This window comes from Octopus sinensis, linkage group LG15 (assembly GCF_006345805.1).
Source record: "Octopus sinensis linkage group LG15, ASM634580v1, whole genome shotgun sequence".
In the NCBI taxonomy this organism is placed as follows: Eukaryota; Metazoa; Mollusca; class Cephalopoda; order Octopoda; family Octopodidae; genus Octopus; species Octopus sinensis.
Window position 1 is genome coordinate 5259537 of NC_043011.1, and position 27190 is coordinate 5286726.

Here is a 27190-nt window from a genome sequence, read left to right on the forward strand (position 1 = left end):
AGAGGCATACTGGATAACAGTCCTACATGTACTGCCAAAATAGAAAAAAAAAAACAAACAAAAAATGTTTAAAAAACCCAGAATAGTGACAGCTGGAATGCATTTAATCAATGGTGTGTGCTCATTCAGGTTTAATCTAAGCAGGAGTTCTATCTATATATCTATATGCTTTCAACAAATTCTTTTGCATAGATTCAAAAATTAATATTGGGCTAATTTAATTGCCAGTATTTGTTTGGTCAATGGAAAATCTTCAACAGAGTGTTCATGGGTCTATTATATTGTGTTACAGATCCAGCTAATTTCCAAGCAAATCAATCAGTCAGTTGATCTTTGTCATCTATATCTTGTCAAGCTCTGATTATGAGCTTCATGCTACATTACTGGTGATTTTCATATAAAATTGGTTTCACCCTTTAGCATTTAACCTGGTTGTATCTGGCCCAAATATTCTGCTTTATGTTCAAACTTGCCAGGTCCAGCCTATCACAACCTACCCTGGATGTCATACTAAAAATAAACAATTGCCATAGGAGTGGCTGTGTGGTAAGTAGCTCGCTTACCAACCACATGGTTCTGATTTCAGTCCCACTGCATGGCACCATGGACAAGTGTCTTTTACTATAGCCTCGGGCTGACCAAAGCCTTGTGAGTGGATTTGGTAGACAGAAACTGAAAGAAGCCTATCGTATATATGTATATATGTGTGTATATGTTTGTCCCTCCAACATCGCTTGACAACCGATAGTGGTGTGTTTACATCCCCGTAACTTAGCGGTTCAGCAAAAGAGACCGATAGAATAAGTACTAGGCTTACAAAGAATAAGTCCTGGGGTCGTTTTGTTCGACTAAAGGCGGTGCTCCAGCATGGCCAGAAACAAGTAAAAGAGTAATTACATCATCAATATTCCAAAGTTACAAGACAATGCAGGATTAAGCCATTAGCATTCAGATTATCCTTTCAAATATAATACTTATTTATTCACAATGTTTTGAATTAATCATGTAGTATCTCATAGCTTTGAGAGTCCAATGATGCGATTGTTGATTCTAAGGAGGATACTTCATATCAATGGGTACTCTTTTACTCTTTTACTTGTTTCAGTCATTTGACTGCGGCCATGCTGGAGCACCGCCTTTAATCGAGCAACTCGACCCCAGGACTTATTATTTTGTAAGCCCAGTACTTATTCTATCAGTCTCTTTTGCTGAACCGCTAAGTGACGGGGACATAAACACACCAGCATCGGTTGTCAAGCAATGCTAGGGGGACAAACACAGACATACAAACACACACATGCATATATATATATATATACGACGGGCTTCTTTCAGTTTCCATCTACCAAATCCACTCACAAGGCATTGGTCAGCCCGGGGCTATGGCAGAAGACACTTGCCCAAGGTGCCACGCAGCGGGACTGAACCCGGAACCATGTGGTTGGTAAACAAGCTACTTACCACACAGCCACTCCAGCGCCTATGTAGCTAATATTTCTCTGACTATATTTCTAATTAATGAGTAGACTGCATACAGGTTTCAGTAAATTTTCAATATAATCAAGGCTTTACAGTAACATATTTGTTGTGGACATTGTTGTTATTGTGAGTTGTTGTTGACTGTAGTGTTGACCAATTAAAATCTCATTATCATTCATATTAAAATTAGAATGACATTGCCAACCAGATGTGAGGGGTCTGATCTAGCTGGTTTGAGCACAAAACAAGTCAAATATTTAGGCCAAATATAACTGGTTTAAACGTCAAAGGAATAATTTAAAACAATATGAGTCAAAATGATTAAAAAGGTTGCAAGACGCAACGAAAATTTTAGGAAAAAAAAAAAGAAAAAAGTGGAAATTTTACTGGTGAGTGTGTTATATTATAAGGCACAAAAAGAAAATGACTCTCCCCAGACACAACAGAATATGCTTCAACACACGAACTCATATAAAGAACCTTGCAAACCAAATCCAAAAACGAAATATGAATGAATAAACACTGCGTTTGACAGTCATCAGAAGGTTAATGGATTAAATAAGTATATTATGTGCAAATATAATATAGATAGGCGCAGGAGTGGCTGTGTGGTAAGTAGCTTGTTTACCAACCACATGGTTCCGGGTTCAGTCCCACTGTGTGGCACCTTGGGCAAGTGTCTTCTACTATAGCCTTGGGCCGACCAAAGCCTTGTGAGTGGATTTGGTAGATGGAAACTGAAAGAAGCCCGTCGTATATATGTATATATATATATATATATATTTATGTGTATGTGCTTGTGTGTCTGTGTTTGTCCCCCTAGCATTGCTTGACAACCGATGCTGGTGTGTTTATGTCCCTGTCACTTAGCGGTTCAGCAAAAGAGACTGATAGAATAAGTACTGGGCTTACAAAGAATAAGTCCCGGGGTGGAGTTGCTCGATTAAAGGCGGTGCTCCAGCATGGCCGCAGTCATATGACTGAAACAAATAAAAAAGAGTAAAAAGTGTAAAAAGAGTAGACTCTCTCCAATCCAGCACCAATGGGAATGAAACATGGATAAGCTGATTTTTCCAGATATCACATCACTACTTTTTCAAACCACCACAGTACCTGACAAAACTCATTAAAATTATATATATGCATCAGTCGTTATGCTAATATCATTAACACAAACACTTGTTCAATTCCACTCCTTTATTATTAGTCAATTAGTTAACTATCCAACTAATTAATTGATTATTTATTTAACTTGGTTAAACAGTAAGTCATTTGTTTTGTTTTGTTTTTATCTTGTTATTCAGAGTTTTGCTTAATGCCACTGCTGTTTCCCCGACCCCTTTCCCACCATTTAGGGTCCAATTTTCCATGCTTGTATGGATTTGAAGATTCTAATGGTATTCGTTGAGGCAGACTTTCTATGACAGGATGCTCCTCCTGTCACCAACCTTTGTTTCCCAGCAACGTAATATTTCCCCAATGGCCGGACAGAAGACTGACAACGAACAACATAGCATCTATGATGATGATGATGATGATGATGATGATGATGATGCTCATTTATAACCACCACATGATGTTAAAATACACACACACACACATATATACACGATGGGCTTCTTCTAGTTTCCATCTACCAAAATTCACACATAAGGCTTTTGTTGGCCAGGTCTGTAGCAGAATACACTTTCCCAATGTACTACACAGTGAGATGAGATTGAACCTGAGACTCAATAGTTAGGAAGCAATTTTCTCAATCACAAGCCATGCCTGTGCTTAAGAGAGAAAAAAAGACTGAAACCTTTTACAGTCAGTACATTACATCTTCATGTGAGATCTGAATTTCAGCTCCATGTATGAGCGCAACAGGGTTACTTGTACATTACTTTAAAAATAGAATGATGACTTCTTCAGTTTCCATTTAATTTACCAGTAACCATGCTCAAAACTTTGTTTTAATATCTTACATAAAACATAATAAGTGTTTGGTAAAAAATAAATTATGAATGACATATGCATAGGCGCAGGAGTGGCTGTGTGGTAAGTAGCTTGCTAACCAACCACATGGTTACGGGTTCAGTCCCACTGCATGGCATCTTGGGCAAGTGTCTTCTGCTATAGCCCCGGGCCGACCAATGCCTTGTGAGTGGATTTGGTAGACGGAAGCTGAAAGAAGCCTGTCGTATATATGTATATATATATATATATATATATATATATATATATATATGTATGTGTGTGTGTGTGTGTCTGTGTTTGTCCCCCTAGCATTGCTTGACAACCGATGCTGGTGTGTTTACGTCCCCGTCACTTAGCGGTTCGGCAAAAGAGACCGATAGAATAAGTACTGGGCTTACAAAGAATAAGTCTCGGGGTCGATTTGCTCGACTAAAAGGCGGTGCTCCAGCATGGCTGCAGTCAAATGACTGAAACAAGTAAAGAGAGTATGCATACTGCTAACTTTTAATCAAAACATGATAGCATAGATGGAGACTGATATCTTACCTTTCAGTTGGTATTATGCATAAAAGATTATTGAAAAACCATAAAAAACTACATTTGGGGTATGTGTATAAGCAAAGCTATATCAAGAAAAAGTCATCGTGGTTGTTGCCTGTCATTTGATGTCTGTCTTCCATGCTGTTATGGGCTGGACAGTTTGACAAGAGCTGGCAAGCCTAAGGAATGTGCCATGCTCTTCTATCTGTCTTGACAGTTTTTACAGCTGGATGCCCTTCCTAACGCCAACCACTCCATGAGTGTAGTGGGTGCTTTTTATGTGCCACCGACACAGGTGCCAGATGAGGCTGGCAAACGGCCACGCTCGGATGGTGTTTTTTGTGCCACCGACACAGGTGCCAGACGAGGCTGGCAAACGGCCACGCTCGGATGGTGCTTTTTACGTGCCACCGGCACGGAGGCCAGGCGAGGCTGGCACAGCCACGATCGGATGGTGTTTGTTACGTGCCCACAGCATGGAGGCCAGTCGATGCGGTACTGGCTATGGCCACGTTCAGATGGTTTTCTTATGTGCCACCAGCACTGGTACCACAAAAATACAAATTCCATTGATGTTCATCGATTTTGATTTGATTTGATTTTCACTTGTCTCAACAGGTCTTCACAAGTAGAGTTATGTGTCCCAAAAGGAAGGTATGCACAGGTGGACTGACTACGTCCCAGGTAGGGGCCATGGGTTATGGCCTCACGTGTCCTGCCGGGTCTAACTTCTAATATAAACAAAAATTAGTGAGGATTAACAAATGAAAAGAATACTTTACCATTGATGTAAGTAACAGAGTTTTCTCCATAAATTGCCTCTTCTTTTTTGTTCATTTCTGCTTCCTCTCTGGCGTCTGAGGGCCATTCAAACTGCTCTTCTTTAACAGTTCCTAACAAAACTTTGAGGAAACAATGAGATTTTGAATGGGCATGGATGCTGCTACCTTGGCTTTCATTCCAGCAGAGGATCATCAGGTTATATTTACCATTTCCTTCATCTACAAGATTTCTAGTATATCTGTAAAGAAAAGGAAAAAAAAAAGCTGTATCACTGTATCAGCCAGCTCACTGGATGTTGTTAACACTGCTGGTCACAATGCACTTCTTTTGCATTGTTGTTGCTTTCGAATGATGCCATCCTGTTGTTTCGATGGGCAGAACAATGGTGCTCTTGAATGAGATGCCAAGCAATCACAGGATTGCCAGTTTTACAGATGAGTTGGCTGGAGCAACATGAAATGAAGTGCTTTGCTCAAGAACACAATGCATCACTGGACTGGGAATCAAAACCAGGATCTTGGGATCACGAGTCCAACACCCAAACTACAAATACAGGTAACAAATTACAGATGCAGAAACTTGGACTGAAAGTTATGGTGACGTTAAAACTTCTGACTATTAAAAGATATATATATAGGGTTGGCCAAAAGTCCTTTTGGTTTTTGGTAACACTAAACTTCAAGCACTTTACTAAGTTGCTAACTTCAGTGTGTCCCTTGTGAATATGCACTTATTAGATACCTGATACTCCAATGTAGTTTGACATGAACTTGTGTGAAGACAGGTTGTATTTTGTGTGCTTGGGATCACCCAGGAGATGGAGAACCGAAACAAACATTATCAACAACTTATGGTTTTGTATTTCAAAAAAGGTAAGCCAAGTGGTGGAAAACTGCAGGAAGACATGCACTGTATGCAAAGAGGATTACAGTTGTAGAATATGTCTACCAAAAGTGGTTTCCAAGATTTTTATCAGGAAAATTCTTGGTTCAAGATGCACCTTGCTCTGGTCAGCCAACCAAGATTAACAGTGCAAAATGAAAGACTTAGTTGATACCAAACCACATTATCTGACCAGGACAATCACAGATGTTCTCCAGATATCCAAACCAAGTGTTGAAAATCATTTGCATCTACTTAGTTACATCAGAAGGCTTGATGCTTGGGTCCCACACCAATTGAATGCAAAAGATTTTCATCTGCAATTCGTCGCAGAAATATGAAGAAAATGATCCTTCTTTTGAAGAGAATGGGGACAGGAGACAAAAAATAGATCATCTATAACAATATGAAGTGCAAACAATCATAGGGGAAGCACAACGAATCACCACAAACAACATTCAAAGCAAGATTTAATTTGAAATAGGTTATGCTTTCAATCTGGTGGGACAGAAGAATGTTGTGTTTCTTCCCATGGACAGGACTGTCCATTTGAACATGAACTGTGACCAGTGGGATAAACTAAACACAACAATTCACTAGAAGCATCCAGCATTTGCTAATCATAAGAGCATTGTCTTTAATCCTGACAATTCCAGACTGCAAACCTCTTGCAGACACAACAAGAGTTACTGGGGCTTGGCTGGGAAGTCTTGTCACACTGTCCATATTTGTCCAACCTTGCACCTTCAGATTTCCACTTGTTTTGGTCTCTTCAAAATTCATTGAATGGACAGACCTTGATCTTTGAAAATGAAGAAAAAATTCATCTGAAAGAGTTTTTCACCGGTAAAGACAGGAAACTCTTTCGGCGGGAAATAATGAATTTGCCCACAAGTTAGCAGAAGATACTAAAGAAAATGGTAAGTATATCATTGACTGAATAAATCGTTCTGTGAATTTTTGTTTAAAAAAAAATCGAAAAGCAATGGACATTTTGGCCAACCTAATTAAAACAAAATCTCCAACAATTGTAAATATTTATAGATACCAAGGGAGTCTAATATATATAGATGTACCATTTTAATACTTATTTCTTTACTACCCACAAGGGGCTAAACACAGAGGGGACAAATAAGGACAGACAAACGGATTAAGTCAATTACATCGACCCAGTGCGTAACTGGTACTTAATTTATCGACCCCGAAAGGATGAAAGGCAAAGTCGACCTCGGCGGAATTTGAACTAAGAACATAGTGGCAGACGAAATACGGCTACGCATTTCGCCCGGTGTGCTAACGTTTCTGCCAACTCGCCGCCTTTTAATACCATTTTAATACTGTTAACTTCATTGGTTGGGTTAATGCTTGATTGTAGAATGATTTCTGTCTTCTAAGGAGGATACCTCATACCAATGGGTAGCTAATACTTCTCTGACTATATTTCTAATTAATGAGTAGACTGCATACAGGTTTCAGTAAATTTTCAATATAATCAAGGCTTTACAGTAACATATTTGTTGTGGACGTTGTTGTTGTTGTTGTTGATTATAGTGTTGACCAATTAAAATCTCATTATTATTCATATAAAAATGTAATTTTCACTGAGACAGTAATTTAAATATGATCACTTTAAGGCAGGTGCTTGATCACATGGGGTTGATCTTGTAAGGGTTAATAAGAAGGCAGCTGCAGTAATTGATTTAATTAAAGAAACAGGCAATAGCTGTGTGGCTAAGAAGTTTGGTTTACAGTCATAGGATTCTGGATTCAATTTCTCCTGCAACAAGTATCTTCTACCATAACCTCATCATCGTTTAACATTTGCCTTCCATGCTCGCATGGGTTGGACGTCAGTATCCATTATTTAATCTCAGGCTTCTGAGTGAAACTGCAGGAACCCACTGGATTTCATATACATATAAGTGTGTGTGTGTGTGTGAGTGTGTGTGTGTGGTGTGAGTGTGTGTGTGTGATTGATGCAAGACATGAAGATCAGAAAAAAATTGCTGATAAACAGGTGCATCAAACAAAATAATACTTTGTAGTGTTTATTCCACCCAAGTAATACAGACAATCCTCTGGTCACTCTCACCATTAGGAAAACAGTGTATCAGAAACTGGCTCATTAGGAACCTACGACCAACACCACCTTTTGATTGACTCCCTCTATGCAGTAGATTCTAATTTGATCAGAAATGATAATGACCTGGGCTATGATGACACTTATAGATGTAATTTCAAGAGGTGCTGCTGAACTCTGTATCTGTATGACATCACCGATTACAAACACTATGTGGAGCATAGGTTTTGTGCATCTTGATTTACCAAAAACGGTAAAGAGGTGATTTACGATAGTCTGTAATGAGTGTGATAGCGACAATATTGTGAGATCCAAAGTTCAAGATAAAGAACTCAGTACTGTTGTACTCTAATAAACAGCTGTTCTGTGGTGGCAGACATATAGAGTAATCTTAGATGGTTTACTGTTGGTAGTGTTGTTATCAGATTCATTATTTCAGCTTCTGGCTGTTTCAGTTTATCTAAATATCTTATATTCTTGTATTCTGTGAAGAACTGTGTCAGTCAAGCCATAGGTCCCCAATGGGCCAACCATTGATACACTGAATTTCTAATGGGGAAAGGTGACAATTTCAAATACTTCTAGTTGAATTACATAATGCTTTTGTGTGACATCAACTCATTCCTGAATGATTTGCCTAAAATCCTTCCAACCAGGGCCATCCAGTCATTTTATTACACACACACAGAAGTGTGTGTGTGTGTGTGTGTGTGTGTATGCATTCCCAACCACATGGCTTCAAGTTTAGTTCTACTATGTAGAACTTTGGGCAAATGTCTTTTACTATTGCCCCTGGCCTAGTGAGTGGATTTAGTAGGCAGAATCTGAAAGAAACAAAGTAAGTGTAGGTGTGTGGGGGGTGTACTTATCTGTCTGTCTGTCTGTCTATTATAATTGAGAAAGCTGCTTATTAATTAGGTATGTAGCAGGTACTAAAAGAAAGTAATTATTAAAGACTTGACAATCTGGAAATTTTTTTAGAAATTCATGTTCCAAGAAATTTCCTGTAATTTCAATTTCTGAAGTTTATTGAATATTTGAACTACAAATTTTTCACAAATTTAAATATTTGTTGCGGAGTAGATTTTAATGTTTAGTATTAATTTGTTGTACATGAAATTTTCCATTTTCATTTGCAACAATCTCTCACTTTCTCTCTCTCTTGCCTCTATTTTCATTAATGATTGTTTAATATATATTCATTTTAATATTTTCATTTCAAGTTTTAATTCGCTATTTGCAAAACTCTCATTTTATTGTATATACGTAATGTAAAAAAATTATTTATTGAATGAATGAATGCTGTTAGACAAGATAGCTGTATAACTTTGATACGAGGCACAATTTCAAGAATAATATGTTTCCAGAGTTTGTTCAATGAATAGTTTTGATAAAATGAAAATTTTTTCATATACTGGTATAATTTTTTTTTTAAATTACAAAGTGATTTTGTTGGTATGGCTGTTTGGAATGCTATAAGCCTTACAATAATAACTATGTGATCGCTGCTATTTCTAGCATGCTAAACATAGTTGGGTTACCTTGAATTTTGTTTAAATTAGGGATATAATACAACTAAGATAAATTACTAAAAGAAATATTTACTAAACAAGTTTTTTATAAATTGGTGTTTTCAGGAAAATTTACGTTCTAAACTTCTTTTCATTATTGAATATTTCACGTTCACAAATTTAAATATTCGTTACAAGATAGTTTTTAATGAGCATTTATCACAATGTTCTCTCTTACCTTACCTTCTCTCTGTCTCTGTCTGTCTGTCTGTCTGTCTGTCTTTCTCTCTCTCTCTCTCTCACACACACACACACACACACACATACACACGTGACTTATTTCCTTTCTGTCATTGTCTAAGAATTATCAAGTGAATCTGTTGCTATAGCGATTTAATACACTATAGGTATTCAAATACTTCTATGTGATCACTGCTATTTCTTTTTGCCAGCCATCTTTCGGTTGTTGTCTCAGAAATGCCAAAAGGAACAGCTGGTTTTGTTCGCTAATTTCCGTAAAAATCTTCTATTTCTTTACTTTTGTTTTAAAGTGAAGGATGTATGGATGTGTATATGAAATGGATGTGTGTATGTGTGTGTGAAAGAGAGAGTGAAGGGGTGTTGCCATGTATGTATACATACATAAATAAATATGCATACATCTCTTTTGTATGTGTGCATGTGTATGAAAGAGAGAAGGAGTGAGTGCCACTTAGACATCACTCTCTCACTCTGTTTCACATGCACACATATATACAAAAAAGATGTATGCATATGTATTTATCTATGTACGTATACATGACAACACACTCCTCCATTCTCTCTCTCTCTCTCTCTCTCTCTCTCTCTCTCTCTCTCTCCTCTCTCTCTCCTCTCTGTTTATGGGAAAGAATGCTTGGATGAAAGAACTTGCAGAAGATGGTTTGAAAAATTCAGAAGTGGAGATTTCAGCCTTGAAGATGAAGATCGAACAGGACGTCCAGTTGAGTTTGATGATAAGCTCTTTGAGGCATTACTTGAAGAAAAATTCTGCATTATCATTACGGAAAGTCACTTCTAGGAGATGAAGAGAACGAATCTCAGGGAAGTCAATACTATCCATGGAAACCGAGGCAAGAAAGGATGTCTGAAGCAATTAATTGAGAGAAGTTTAGTTTTCGATGGATTGAACATTACAAGCCATTTCATACTCCACTTAACAATAGATCAAAGATCATTCTCAAGGTTAGCAGCGATCTCAACCTCATCAGACAAGTTGTCAAATTTGTCCAAACAAGTGTTCTGCCTCCTAAATGCATTGAAGGATTTGCATCTGATATGAACTCAGATCCAATGGGCTGGCAATGCAATACTGTAACCAAACAGCCATATCATTCCATCTACCAGAAACATGGTATATAGTCTCAGATAAACATGTGACATTTACTTTATAAAACAATGTTCATGTTGACCTTTTTATGCAAAAATTAATTACAAAGCATTATTCTACACAGCAGTATAATTTGATTAAAATTTCAAAATAGTAGATGTGTCTCTTTTGTTACCATTCCAACCGAGACCAATTCTGACTACGATACAAGAATCCTGTTTTAAAGTAATCTAAATTAAAATTCTCCATCAAAATTTATGTTCCAAACACCAGCTTCATAATATCAACTTTATAATGCCAAAGCTGTTCGCTAATTTTTTCACATTTTGAAAATTAATGAAAAGAATGGCAACGGTTTTCAACAAAAATACTCTATCAAAAGAGACAAAACAAACAGGTTTTAAGTAATACATGTTTTTCTCTTGTTCTCAATCTCTCTCCTTCTCTCTTGCTCTCTCCCCCTTTTCTATGTCTACTTCTTTCATTCTCTCTCTCAGTCCTGGCATTACCTGTTCATTGAAACACAGTAAGGTCTCTTAAAATAAAGAACAAAGTGATTAGTCTGAGAGTTAATGTTTTATGCTTTTGATACAATAAATTGTTTACAATAAAACCTATTGACACTCAGGTTTAACATACTTTGTTTTTAATAACAATAATAACAATAACAATAATAATAATAATAATATTTTAAGTTTAGTTTAAATAAGCAGTGTTATTTTGATTTCCACCACCTCTATCACCACAATAATATTAATATCTAGAGAGGAGATGTGGGGTTAGACTAAATGGAAAGAGGAGTAAAAAATGATTTGGAATGAATGATGCAATAAAGAAAATAAAATGCAAAAATCAGACACCTGCATAAATTTAAATGGTCATGTAGACAGAATTCCACAGAAGGAAAGGTGTGCAAGAAAAGATTCTTCAAACTGCGCCAACTAACAGAAGACCTAAAGGGCAGACCACAAACAGGATGGTATGATATCCATGATGGCGGAAGGCTGCAAGCTAGCAGAAACATTAGCACGCTGGGTGAAATGCGTAGCCGTATTTCGTCTGCCGTTACGTTCTGAGTTCAAATTCCACCGAGGTTGACTTTGCCTTTCATCCTTTCGGGGTCGATAAATTAAGTACCAGTTATGCACTGGGGTCAATATAATCGACTTAATCCGTTTGTCTGTCCTTGTTTTCCTATCTGTGTTTAGCCCCTTGTGGGTAGTAAAGAAATAGGTATGATAATATCCATAGTATTAACTGGTCATGCTTAGGGGCAGAGCAGTTGATTTTAATTATGGTTGCTTCTGGCAGAACCCTATGTAGGAATTGCATGAGGACTGTACCCACAACAGCCTACTTAAGAAAAAGGGCCGGTGAAAATGGATAAATCTTTTATCTTTTATTTGTTTCAGTCATGAGACCAAATTCCTGCTCGGACACTGTTTTGAAGAGTCAAATGAGTCGACCCCTGTACATTGTTTTTTAAGCTTGAAACTTATTCTATTGGTGTCTTGATGAAATGTTAAGTTACAGGATGTAAACAAACAAACAATGGATGTTAAGTTACAGGGACATAAACAAACAATGAATGTTACGGAGAAGAACAAATACAAACACACACGCACGCGCACACACACACACATGCACGCGCACACACACACACACACACACACCACACACACGTGGTTGTATGGCAAGAAGTTTGCTTCCCAACAACATGGTTCCAGGTTCAGTCCCACTGTGTGACACCTTGAGCAAGTGTCCTCTGCCATATAGGCCGGGGTTATTGAGAAAAGGACCTGAATATTGAGAAAAGGACCTAAATGGGATGCCTTTGATCATAGGATTGTGCAACCTGGCTTGACATGGGGCAGGGCTAAACAACAACAAAACAACAACCACATCTAGCCACCATCACAATCTGTAACACCAACTGTGCCACCACCACCAACACCAACACCACAACAACAAAAGTTCAACTGCATCATTACCTATTTCTTTATTACCCACAAGGGGCTAAGCACAGAGGAGACAAACAAGGACAGACAAATGGATTAAGTCGATTATATCGACCCCAGTGCGTAACTGGTACTTAATTTATTGACCCCGAAAGGATGAAAGGCAAAGTCGACCTCGGCGGAATTTGAACTCACAACGTAACGCAGACGAAATACCGCTAAGCATTTCGCCCGGCGCGCTAACGTTTCTGCCAGCTCGCCGCCTTATCAACTGCATCATCATCATCACCAACATTATCAGTGCTAACAGCAAAAAACATCCTTAGTAGTAGCAGCAGCTGCAGCACTGCCACCACCACCACCACCACCACCACCACCTCTATCGCTATTACTGTAATTGCCACCACAAACCACCCCCATGACAATCACCACTATCATCACTACCACCACCACCAACGCCAACAACAACAACAACAACCATCACCACTACCACCACCATCACTATCACCAGTGCCATACAAACTTCACCGCAAAGAAAACCAAGTGGCAACGACATATTTCAATATAGGCTAATTGAAATGTTTATATCAGATTATAATTTGAATTTATGAAAAGGAAAAAAAAAAGGTAAAGGAGTAGCAAAGTTGAGAGGCGGGGGGGGGGGGATAGGAGGGCAGGAATAGTTAGTTTATACTTGTTTAGGGGGTTAATTTATATATAATGTTTACAAAGGAAATGGAACTAGAACTGACTGCTGCTGAAAGTGATTAAGAAAAAGTGGAGAGAGAGAGAGAGAGAGAAAGATAAAGGAAAGAGAGAGAGAGAGAGAGGAAAGAAGAGAGAAGGTGTGGGGAGAGGGAGAGAGTCAAAATAATAATAATAATAATAATAATAATAAATGACAGTAACTGCTTTGTTAGAGGTCAATTCAGGTATGACCTTTCAGAAACTAGGATTTATTGAAGGGTTAACAAATGATGGAGGATGAAGATACCTATTTCTTTATTACCCACAAGGGGCTAAACATAGAAGGGACAAACAAGGACAGACATAGGTATTAAGTCGATTACATCGACCCCAGTGCGTAACTGGTACTTAATTTATCGACCCCGAAAGGATGAAAGGCAAAGTCGACCTCGGCGGAATTTGAACTCACAATGTAACGAAAGACGAAAAATACGGCTACGCATTTCGCCTGGTGTGCTAACGTTTCTGCCAGCTCACCGTTCACCCGTAACATATGCTCTCAGTAACAAAAACTAAAAAAAAAAAAAAAGCCCTATGCATCTGATGGTGATGGTGATGGTGATAATGATGAGAATTTCTGACATTGGCACAAATCTTTGAAAGGGAAGGAGGTGCTGGCACTTACCTTCTTTGTGGCCTTACTTCTAATTAATTTTGAAAAGAATAAATTTTGAATAATTTTGTAAAATCTAATAAAATAATATGTGGCTCCCTCTAGAGATGGCAATTAATACAAGGCACATAACCATCCCCTCATACTAAGACAGATTTTTAAATTTGAAGGGTACAGGCCTTATATTGACTCAAATATGTATTTTTATGTTATTGACCCCTGTAAAAATAAAAGGCAAAAAAATCAACATCAGTGGGATTTGAACCTAAAGAGCTACAACTAGATACTGCCAAACATTTCCTTTGATGCTCTATCAATTCTACAAAGATATCCTGGAATTAAGCTTTCCAGACCCTTCCATTCTAGACTGAGGTTCTGATTATTAATCTTTCATTAGCCCTGTTTCTGATGAAATATCTGATGTGTTTTACTTAATTTTGAAAATGATCTGGATTTTAGAAGGATTTAATGACATAAAGAGCTTTACCATTATTGGAACATAATCTATCAAAAACGTTCTTACGTAAAATTATAGAAAATTCTAATTTAAATATACTCTCTTTTCCTCTTTTACTTGTTTCAGTCATTTGACTGTGGCCATGCTGGAGCAACGCCTTTAGTCAAGCAAATCCACCCCAGGACTTATATTCTCTGTAAGCCTCGTACTTATTCTATCGGTCTCTTTTGCCGAACCACTAAGTTACGGGGATGTAAACACACCAGCATCGGTTGTTAAGTGATGTTGGGGGGACAAACACAGACACAGAAACATACACACACACACATATATATACACACACACACATATATATACACATATATATATGACGGACTTCTTTCAGTTTCCATCTAGTAAATCCACTCACAAGGCTTTGGTCGGCCTGAGGCTATAGTAGAAGACACTTGCCCAAAGTGCCACGCAGTGGGACTGAACCCGGAACCATGTGGTTGGTATGCAAGCTACTTACCACACAGCCACTCCTACACCAATGGATACTTTTATCCTTTAACATTCAGATTACTTTGTCAAAGACAATGCTTATTTATTCATATTGCTTTGAATTATTCATGCATTATTCATAAGAAGTTTGGATGTGTGTATGTGTGTGTGTGTGTGTGTGTGTGTGTGTGTATTTGTGTCTGTGGTTGTTCACCACCACTGCTTGACAAGCAGTATTGGTGAGGTTATGTTCCTGTAACTTAGCAGTTCAGCAAAGGAATCAATAGAATAAGTACCAGGCTTTACAAAATTTAATAAGTATTGGGGTTGATTCGTTAGACTAAAATTCTTCAAGGCAGTGCCCCAGGATGGCCACAGCCTAATGATTGAAACAAGTAAAAGATAAAAGATAAAAAGTGTTTGTTCATTTAAAGAATGGCATTGTAACGTAGGTGTGAGAGGCCAGGTGTAGCTGATTTGAACATAAAACGAGAAGCATATTTGAGCTGGATATGACCAGTTTAAACGTTGAAATGCTCAAGGGTTGAAACAGGTCTCAAATTACTTTAGCATAGAAAGGGTTAACTCTTTCGTTACCAACCCGGTTGAAACTGGCTCTGGCTCTGTAGTACAAATGTCTTGTTTTCATAAGTTTTGAATTAAAATCTTCCACCAAACCTTAGTCCCAATTTATGGTCCTAACACAAGCTGAATGATAACTAAATTATTTTATTAAATTCTTTGTTATACTTAAGTAATTGAAAGAAATACAGAGCATCTCAAAATAAATACAGTAACAAAAGGGTTAAGTGACCCTTGGTCTCTTTCTTTTTCATAACTTCTATAGCACTTTATTTATCATCTCTTGTTTAACATGATACCAGCATGATTTAGAAGTGGTGATGGTAAAAGGACGATGGTAAATTCGATATTTGCATATAATTTGCTAAATGCTCTTCCTGCTATTAACCACTCATCTATGTAATCAAAATGGAACCATCATCATCAGATAGGCGTAGGAGTGGCTGTGTGGTAAGTAGTTTGCTTACCAACCACATGGTTCCAGGTTCAGTCCCACTGCGTGGCACCTTGGGCAAGTGTCTTCTACGATAGCCTTGAGCCGACCAAAGCCTTGTGAGTGGATTTGGTAGACGGAAACTGAAAGAAGCCCGTCGTATATATGTATATATATATGTATATGTGTGTATATGTTTGTGTGTCTGTGTTTGTCCCCCCAACATTGCTTGACAACCGATGCTGGTGTGTTTATGTCCCTGTAACTTAATGGTTTGGCAAAAGAGACCGCTAGAATAAGTACTAGGCTTACAAAGAATAAGTCCTGGGGTCGATTTCCTTGACTAAAGGCTGTGCTCCAGCATGGCCACAGTCACATGACTGAAACAAGTAAAAGAGTAAAGAGTAAAGAGATAGGCAAATTAAGGCAAGCAGTGGAATACAAGACACCCAGTGAGCTTTTCGATTTCTTGACCACAGAGGTCAGTAAGCTATGACCCTTCAACATTCAGATTCCTCGGTTCAAATGTAAAGCTTGGACATTCACATTTTTAAAAATTAATCAAGCATTATCTCATAGCTTTGAGATTTTGATGATGTGATTGCTTATTTTCAGAATGACTTTGTAGGGTAGGTGTAACAGGCCTGATCTGGATGGCTCAACCATAAAATAGGTGGAATATTTGGGTCAGAATGGTTAGTTTAAACACTAAAGACCAAAGCCTTGTGAGTGGATTTGGTAGACAGAAACTGAAAGAAGCCCGTCGTATATATGTATATATATACGTGTGTGTGTATATGTTTGTGTGTCTGTGTTTGTTCCCCCACCATCACTTGATGACTGATGTTGGTGTGTTTACATCCCATTAACTTAGCAGCTCAGCAAAAGTGACTGATAGAATAAGTACTAGGCTTACAAAGAGTAAGTCTTGGGGGCGATTTGTTCAACTAAAGGTGGTGCTCCAGCATGGCTGCAGTCAAATGAATGAAACAAATAAAAGAATAGAAGAAAAGAACAACAGACTATTTTTCTTCTTAAATCCTTAAATCCTTAAAAATGTTTTAGCCCGAAGGCCGCGGCCATGCTGGGGCACCACCGCTTGGTAACAATTTTATGTTAAATTAATACCAGTAACTAAGATAAACCCAATAAAATTGAATTATTCACTGGAAATCAAAAATAATTGAAGTCAATCACTTGACTCTGATCACCCTTTGTCTCACATTCATCAATTTACATAGTTTTATACACTAATAAATCCTGCTTCATCTTGTAAAATTCACTCCATGACCATGTTTCTTCCTACAAATAAGGATATTAACTTGTGTTCAAGCTGAACATCAACCAAATCCTTCTCATCAGTCAGGTGTGGGGGTGAGTTGCAAAATTTGTGGGCATTGCCAAGACACTCCTGATTAACACTTAAAAATATATTGAGGTATAGGCGCAGGAATGGCTGTGTGGTAAGTAGCTTGCTAACCGACCACATGGTTCCGGGTTCAGTCCCACTGCGTGGCATCTTGGGCAAGTGTTTTCTGCTATAGCCCAGGGCCAACCAAAGCCTTGTGAGTGGATTTGGTAGACGGAAACTGAAAGAAGCCTGTCGTATATATGTATATATATATATATATGTATGTGTGAGTATATGTTTGTGTGTCTGTGTTTGTCCCCCTAGCATTGCTTGACAACCGATGCTGGTGTGTTTACGTCCCCGTCACTTAGCTGTTCGGCAAAAGAGACCGATAGAATAAGTACTGGGCTTACAAAGAATAAGTCCCGGGGTCGATTTGCTCGACTAAAGGTGGTGCTCCAGCATGGCCGCAGTCAAATGACTGAAACAAGTAAAAGAGTAAAAGAGTAAAGAGTATAGGTGCATTTTTCTGAATAAGTCATTCGAAAAAGTACAGAACTCAATACGTTACTGGATTATTTACCTTAATTTAGTTCTGATCTTCTTGGTCTCATGCTAACCCTAACCCTAACCCTGTTAAGACACACTCCATGTTTCATTCATCAGGGGCTGGTAAACTACAATAATCAACATTAGACCTCCCTTGTAAAAATTAAATATTACGTGAGTTGAGAAAGTGTATAATCTATGACCAAAGCTTTAAAAAATACATCCTGAAGTTAATTTGTTCAACTAGAAATCCCTTGAAGGCAGTGCCCCAGCATGGCCACAGTCAGATGACTAAAACAAGTAAAAGATAAAACGTATAAGATAACATAGTCCAACTGGATTGTTATAACTCGAATGTTTTTAACCATAGCACTACTTAATCAAAGCTGACCTTGTAATAAATAATACCAAGCAAACTGCTTTAACATCTGTCTCCAAACTAAATGTAAACAAAAATTTTTTTGAGTTCCATTTGTAAACAAAATATTTTTGCGTTATGAATTTGATTTTAATTAAAACAAAATAGCATACATAATGTAGTAGGGTATTTGAAGAAATAAGAAGCAGATGTGTGGCTTAGAAATTCCTCTTACATATTTCCATGTACGTTCTATTGTCTTATGCAGTTACGATATGCATTGCATATGTATAGAGTTCATTCACATGTACAGGCAGTATCGTATTGTTTATATGAAGACAGACACCTACAAACAAAAGCGTGTATATGCACACATTCATACAGACACACACAAACCATTTAATTATGCAGCTATGCCTGTATATGAGGGTGGGCAGAAAAGTTCGTAGGCTGACTATGAATGAGTGATGTTAGACCTGTGAATTCTTATTTCTTTACTGCCCAGAAGGGGCTACACACAGAGGGGACAAACAAGGACAGACGTCTCCGTAACTTAGCGGTTCGGCAAAAAGAGACCGATAGAATAAGTACTAGGCTTACAAAGAATAAGTCCTCGGGTCGATTTGCTTGACTAAAGGCGGTGCTCCAGCATGGCCACAGTTAAATGAATGAAACAAGTAAAAGAAAAGAAAGAAAGCTCTATTCAGGAAAATTACTAATAGTATATAGGTACAGGTGTGGCTGAGTGGTAAGTAGCTATAGGCACAGGCGTGGCTGTGTGGTAAGTAGCTTGCTTACCAACCACATGGTTCCAGGTTCAGTCCCATTGTGTGGTAGTTTCGGCAAGTGTCTTCTATTATAGCCTTGGGCCAATCAAAGCCTTATGAGTGGATTTGGTAGACGGAAACTGAAAGAAACCCGTCACATATATATGTATATGTATGTATGTATGTCTGTATTTGTCCCCCCACCATCGCTTGGCAACTGATGTTGGCATGTTTATATCCCTGTAACTTAGCAGTTCAGCAAAAGTGACTGATAGAATAAGTACTAGGCTTACAAAGAATAAGTCCTGGGGTCGATTTGTTCAACTAAAGGTGGTGCTCCAGCATGGCCGCAGTCAAATGACTGAAACAAGTAAAAGAATAAAAGAAATGAACAAACAGACTATTTTTCTTCTTAGTCTTTTACTCATTTCAGTCATTTGGCTGCGACCATGCTGGAGCACCACCTTTAGTTAAACAAATCGACCCCAGGACTTATTCTTTGTAAGCTTAGTACTTATTCTATCGGTTTCTTTTGCCGAACCGCTAAGTTACGGGGACGTAAACACACCAGCATCGGTTGTCAAGCGATGTTGGGGGAGGGGGGCAAACACAACACACAAACATACACATATATATATATATATACATACATATATACAATGGGCTTCTTTCAGTTTCCGTCTACCAAATCCACTCACAAGGCTTTGGTCGGCCCAAGGCTATAGTAGAAAACACTTGCCCATGGTGCCACGCAGTGGGACTGAACTTGGTAACAATTTTATTTTAAATTAATACCAGTAACTAAGATAAACCCAATAAAGTTGAATTATTTAGCTGGAAATCAAAAAACTGTGACAAAGAAAAAAACAAAAACTTCACCAAATGTTAATACCCTACATTCTGCCCACAGCAGCTAATCTTGGAGAACCAGCTTTATCAGTCTCAAGAAAAGGAAAGAAAGAAAAGAGATTGTTAACAGTGCAATGTACTTCAACTGAAGCACATATCTAAATCAGCAGTAACAACTTCAAACTTATTCAGATAAGATCATTAAGGAAACAATATCAAAGTAATCTGGAGCTGTTTTAAATAATTATAAGGGTTCACAAAATGAATGTAAAAATATAAAATGCCATGTAAAATATACTTTAACCATTTCATTACCAACCCAGCCGAAACCGCTTCTGGCTCTGAGTACAAATGTCTTGTTTTCATAAGTTTTGAATTAAAATCATCCACCAAACCTTAGTCACAATTTATGTTCCTAACACTAGCTCAATGATAACTAAGTTATTTTACTAAATTCTTTGTTATATTTAAAGTAACTGAAAGAAACACAGAGCATCTCAAAATAAATATGGTACCAAAAGGGTCAAAATCACCATGATATTCTTAACCCTTTTGATACCAACCTGGCTCTGTAGTACAAATGTCTTGTTTTCATAAGTTTTGAATTAAAATCATCCACCAAACCTTAGTCACAATTTATGTTCCTAACACTAGCTCAATGATAACTAAGTTATTTTACTAAATTCTTTGTTATATTTAAAGTAACTGAAAGAAACACAGAGCATCTCAAAATAAATACAGTTATGAAAGGGTTAAGACAATTGGTTTAAGACAAAGGGTTTTCTTTTTCTTGATGTAAAAGCAGATGAGTAGAAAGTATTTTGATCTGCTTGGTTAATGGGACGTGATTTCAAACCTTGTTTTACCCTAATTTGTTTTGGAATAAGATGGTTATATATATATCACCATTTCATCAAGCTGAGAGGAATAGGTAGGCATCCTGTTTTTATTTTCTGGGAAGGTTACCCATGAAAGACTAACATCATGTCCAAGGTGGAGGAGAATTATTGCTCATTTACGTAGAAGCACCATCCGAGCGTGGCCGTTCGCCAGCCTCGTCTAGCACCTGTGTCAGTGGCACGTAAAAAGCACCCACTACACTCACGGAGTGGTTGGCGTTAGGAAGGGCATCCAGCTGTAGAAACACTGCCAGATCTGTGTGGGCCTGGTGCTGCCTTCGGGCTTCCCAGACCCCAGTTGAACTGTCCAACCCATGCTAGCATGGAAAGCGGATGTTAAACGATGATGATGATGATGTAACAGGCACAGGTGTGGGATGTGAAGTAAGAAGTTTGCTCGCCGCACCATAAGGTCTCAGGTTCAGTCCCACACTATGACACCTTCAGCAAGATCCTTCTACTAGGGTCTCAGGCTGACCAAAGCCATTTGAATGGATCTGGTAGATGAAAACAAACTGAAAGAAGCTTGCTATATCTTTTATCTTTTACTTGCTTCAGTCGTTAGACTGGCCATGCTGGAGCATCACCTTGAATAATTTTTAGCCAAACAAATCGACCCCAGTTTTTTTTTTTTTTCAAGCCTGGTACTTATTCTATTGGTTTCTTATGCCGAACTGCTAAGTTATAGGGACGTAAACACACCAACACCAGTTGTCAAGTGGTTGCGGGGGACAAACACAGGCACAAAGATACACACGCACATACAACGAGCTTCTTTCAGTTTCCGTTGACCAAATTCACTCACAAGGCTTTGATAGGAGACACTTGCTCAAGGTGCCACACAGTGGTTTGAACCCAGAACCATGTGGTTGAGAAGGAAGCTTCTTACCTCACAACTACACACACATATATGTAGGCGAGCTGGCAGAAACGTTAGCACGCTGGGCGAAATGCTTAGCGGTATTTCGTCTGCCGCTACGTTCTGAGTTCAAATTCCGCCGAGGTCAACTTTGCCTTTCATCCTTCCGGGGTCGATAAATTAAGTACCAGTTACGCACTGGGGTCGATATAATCGACTTAATCCATTTGTCTGTCCTTGTTTGTCTCCTCTGTGTGTCGCCCCTTGTGGGTAGTAAAGAAATATATATGTAGGTAAGTGTGTGTGTGTTTGTGTGTTTTTGTCTCCTTGTCTTGATTTCATATAAATTATTCTATGATAGCAATAATAAATCTCTGAATGAGATGTAAACAGTAGCTGCTCGACAACGTAAAGCATACTAGCCATCTCAATATGGCCAACCACTAAGAGTGGGTGTTACTGCAGCCCTCAGCCATCAGTAACACCCACCTTTAGTGGTTGGCCATATTGAGATGGCTAGTATGCTTTACGTATTCTATGATAGTTGTAAACAAATGTAACCATCGTGCAAGCAGTGTCCTTTGTTTATAAATACAGTTAATGCAAACTTTAAATATTAATGCTATTGGCTGTCAGCTACAAGAATCTCCTCCAACCGTAATAAAGAAAATATTAGATAACCCCAAATCTAAACATTTGAGTGCAAACACAATCATTTATCCTAGTTGGTTAAATATATACTTAGGTGTATATTTTGATATTGTTTGTTCCTTCTCAAGCCATGCCTGGCTTATAAGGGCCGGTTTCCCAGTTTCCTTGGTATATAGGTTCCCCACCTGGACAGGAAGCTGGTCTGTCACAGGTGAGCTGCATGATGCAGGAGGAAAGAATGAGAGAAAGTTGTGGCGAAAGAATCAGCAGAAGTTCACCATTACCTTCTGCAGGAGCCGCGTGGATCTTAGGTGTTTCACTCATAAACACACACATCGCCTGGTCTGAGATTCGAACCTGTGATCCCTTGACCACGAGTCCGCTGCTCTAACCACTAGGCCATGTGCCTCCACATACTTTGATATAAGATTATTATATAAGCATCACATGAAACACTTAACACTAGATTTTACAAGGCCAGTAAATATATTTACATACAATGCTTTCCTTTTACTTAATACTTGTTTGTTGTTGTTTAGCCCCAGGTCAGCTTTGATCAAGCAGACTTATTATAATCAAAGGTATTGCAGCTGTGACCACCACCCTATTATTGTGTTGAAGGAAAATGTAGAAAAGGAAGACCAAGAAAATATGGGCAGAGGTAGTGAAAGCCAATCTCAGAATACTGAATTTCACAAAAGAGATGATAAAGAGTTGCAACAAATGGTGAGACAGTGTGTTGGAAAGGATCCACCCGCCCCATGTAAGCGAGGAAAAGCAGATCTAAATGATGATGATGAAGGATGATGAAGAGATACTGTAACGAAGACTTCATTATCTTACAAGTCATTCACTCTCTTTAAAGATAGTGGCAGGGTATGATATATATATATTTCTAGTAGGTTGAAGAACCATATACAGGAATTTTTTTGTAATCAAATAAGTAGATATATAGATAAACTATATATGCTATAAAAGCATTAATAATGATAGAGGTTAACAAAATTAGTAACTTACTTATGTTTGCAAAAAAAAAAAAAAAAAAATGAAAAGAAAAAAGAAATTATAATCAAGTTCAAGAGGGCAAGTCAGCCTTTTGACGTGTAGTTGTTCAAATAACTATTTCATAATTACTTAATAACATTCACCTGTTTAAAATAAGAAAGCAACATTTTGTTTTCACAGTGGCTGTGTGGTAAGTAGCTTGCTAACCAACCACTTGGTTCCGGGTTCAGTCCCACTGCGTGGCACCTTGGGCAAGTGTCTTCTGCTATAGCCCCGGGCTGACCAATGCCTTGTGAGTGGATTTGGTAGACGGAAACTGAAAGGAGCCTGTCGTATATATGTGTATATATATATATATATATGTGTGTGTGTGTTTGTTTGTCTGTGTTTGTCCCCCTAGCATTGCTTGACAACCGATGCTGGCATGTTTACGTCCCCGTCACTTAGCGGTTCGGCAAATGAGACCGATAGAATAAGTACTAGGCTTACAAAGAATAAGTCCTGGGGTCAATTTGCTCGACTAAAGGCGGTGCTCCAGCATGGCCGCAGTCAAAATGACTGAAACAAGTAAAAGAGAGTAAAGAGATTAATACACAACAACAGAACTTTAACTGAGGTTAGCAAAGGAACCAGGGTATATGAAGATGCTGAAGTCAGTGAGACAGACTGAGCCAATAAGGATGGTTGAGTCAAGGAGGGTGAATTGATCTAACATGGAAAATTGAAGCAAATAGGGAAACTGAGCCAACAAGATTGAAGCAACCAGAAAGATTAGAGCTAATGGAGATTGAACGAAGAAAGAAGATTAGAGCCAACGAGGGTGACTGAAGCAACAAAGAAGATTACAGCCATTTACAGGGATTGACCAAACAAGGAAGATTAGAGCGAATGAGAGAGACTGAACCAATGAGGGAGACTGGGTCAGTAAGAAAGGGATATAGAGCCAAAACTGATGAGTGAGATTAAGCCTGTGAGAGAAATTGAGCCAACATTGGAGCTTGAATTAGTGAAGAAGTCAGAAGGAGACTTAGTGAGTGAGACTGAGTCAGTGGGGTGGGGGGGGTGAAACCATCCCAAACAATGGCAGATCCCTCAAGTCTTTTGATTGACTAGATACATGCCATGTATCCTGACTCAACGTAGCGTAATATTAATTTTTTTCTAAGTAACTTAATGGGTCCATGTAGTTTAATAACGATTTAGATAACAATCAAAATTAAATTTCAGTAATCTATAACAAGTAAACAAAGACAGTAAAGTTGTTGATCTGTTGTGTTAAGGCAGTGAGCTGGCAGAAACGTTAGCACGGCGGGCGAAAGCTTTGTGGTATTTCGTCTGCCGTTACGTTCTGAGTTCAAATTCCGCCGAGGTCGACTTTGCCTTTCATCCTTTCGGGGTCAATTAAATAAGTACCAGTTACACATTGGGGTCAATATAATTGACTTAATCCATTTGTTTGTCTTTGTTTGTCCCCTTTGTGTTTAGACCCTTGTGGGTAATAAAGAAATAGGTATTTCGTCTGCCACTACGTTCTAAGTTCAAATTCCGCCGAGGTCGACTTTGCCTTTCATCCTTTCGGGGTCGATTAAATAAGTACCAGTTACGCATTGGGGGTCGATATAATTGACTTAATCCGTTTGTCTGTCTTTGTTTGTCCTCTCTGTGTTTAGCCCCTTGTGGGTAGTAAAGAAATAGGTATTGAGTTCATGTTGTTGTGTTATAGTTGAGACAAACTAAGGAGTGTGGGGTTAATGTCCGATCAGCAAAATAATATATTCTCTTCATGTAAAGATAATTTTTTCATGGTTTATTCTAGAGTAATAAAAGACCTTTGCAAGCTTCTGAGACAAGTGAAAATGGCCACTTAATGCTCAGCTTCAGCATTTATAAGTATACATCTTTAAGAAATATGAAATATGTAACAAGGAAGGATTTTTAGGGTCTCAAGAAGGAAAGATTTAGTAAATCTTTTAAGTATGGCTGAAGGACCTGGTCTGTGAATGATCTTGCTGGTCCAGAGCTGAACTGCTTTTATGTAACAGCAACTTAAATCAACAAAAGAACTTCTAACTTGCTGGAAACAGTAGTCAAATCTTCCTCATACAGAATACCACAAAAAAAAAAAAGGCAAAAATCAGCTGGAATAATTTTGATCATAAGTCTGCTTGATTAGGCTATAGCTGCAAATAGAATTCTCTCTCAGAGCATTCTAAAATATGACCCATGAATCTCAGGGTGGAACTTAATTCTATAATATTATATAAAATTACTGCGCAGGAGTGGCTATATAGGCACAGGAGTGGCTGCATATAGGCGCAGGAGTGGCTGTGTGGTAAGTAGCTTATTTACCAACCACATGGTTCCGGGTTCAGTCCCACTGCGTGGCACCTTGGGCAAGTGTCTTCTACTATAGCTTCAGGCCGACCAAAGCCTTGTGAGTGGATTTGGTAGACGGAAACTGAAAGAAGCCCATCGAATGTATGTATATATATATATATATATATGCGTGTGTGTGTTTGTGTGTCTGTGTTTGTTGCCCTAGCATTGCTTGACAACCGATGCTGGTGTGTTTATGTCCCCGTTACTTAGCGGTTCGGCAAAAGAGACCGATAGAATAAGTACTGGGCTTACGAAAGAATAAGTCCCGGGGTCGAGTTGCTCGATTAAGGGCGGTGCCCCAGCATGGCCGCAGTCAAATGACTGAAACAAGTAAAAGAGTAAAGAGCATGTTTGAAAGTAGCAAGCTTGGTAGAATTATTAGTACGCCAAACAAAATGTTTAGCAACATTTTTTTCTTGCCCTTTATGTATACTGCTAAGGTCAAGTTTGACTTTCATCCTCTCGGCAGGATAGGTGAACTAAAGTACAAGTGAAGTACCGGGGTTGATGCAAACAGCTAAATTCCATCCACCAATTTTGAACAATTATTTTACTGCATAATTGGCTAAAATTCATCAAGGGTGTAACTTATCTGATTTCATGTCTATATCAGAAATCAATATTTATTGAGTTCATATTACTGACATGCAATGATTTCCCTTTTCTTTTCTTTCTTTCTTTACTATCATTATTATTATTTATTATTATTATTATCATTATTGTTATTATTCTTATTCTTATTATTATTATAGTTATTGTCATTTTTATTATTATTATTATCATTTTTATTATTATTATTATCAATTTTATTATTATTATTATTATCATTTTTATTATTACTATCATTATTATTATCATTATTATTATTATTATCATTTTTATTATTATCATTATTATCATTATTATTATTATTATTATTACTATTGTTATTATTATTGTGCGTGAGAAAACCCGGCAAGACCAGTGAGAATAGTCAAAATCAAAATCAAACCAAATCAATTCATATATCAGAAAGCAGAACCAAATTGAGGTCGATCAACATCAGTGGGAATTGCAGCTGTGGTTAAGCGAACCATCCGATCGTGGTCGTTGCTGCCGCCGCCCCGTCTAGCCTCCGTGTCGGTGGCACGTAAAAGCACCATCCGTTCATGTCTGTTGCCAGCCTCGCCTGGCCCCCGTGCAGGTGACACGTAAAAGCACCATCCGTTCGTGGCCGTTTGACAGCTCTGTCTGGCCCCCGTGTCGGTGGCACGTAAAAGCACCATCCGTTCGTGTTCGTTGCCAGCCTCGCCTGGCCCCCATGTCGGTGGCATGTAAAAGCACCATCCGTTCGTGTCCGTTGCCAGCCTCGCCTGGCCCCCGTGCCGGTGACACGTAAAAGCACCATCCGTTTCGTGGCCGTTTACCAGCTCTGTCTGGCCCCCGTGTTGGTGGCACGTAAAAGCACCATCCGTTCGTGTCCGTTGCCAGCATCACCCGGCCCCGTGCCGGTGACACGTAAAAACACCATCCGTTCGTGGCCGTTTGCCAGCTCTGTCTGGCACCTGTGCGGGTGGCACGTAAAAAGCACCCACTACACTCACGGAGTGGTTGGCGTTAGGAAGGGCATCCAGCCGTAGAAACACTGCCAGATCTGACTGGGCCTGA

The 27190-nt window shown here is 38.5% G+C and overlaps 1 protein-coding gene across 1 annotated transcript in view; it reads right to left on the bottom strand.

Moving 5' to 3' along the window:
* LOC115219906 (cysteine dioxygenase type 1) overlaps positions 1-27190 on the bottom strand; it is a 72610-nt gene that overhangs the window by 23951 nt on the left and 21469 nt on the right. Inside the window, exon 2 of the mRNA XM_029790215.2 lies at positions 4761-4999. Coding sequence (XP_029646075.1) covers positions 4761-4999 — 239 coding nt within the window. The remainder of the gene's footprint in view (positions 1-4760; positions 5000-27190) is intronic.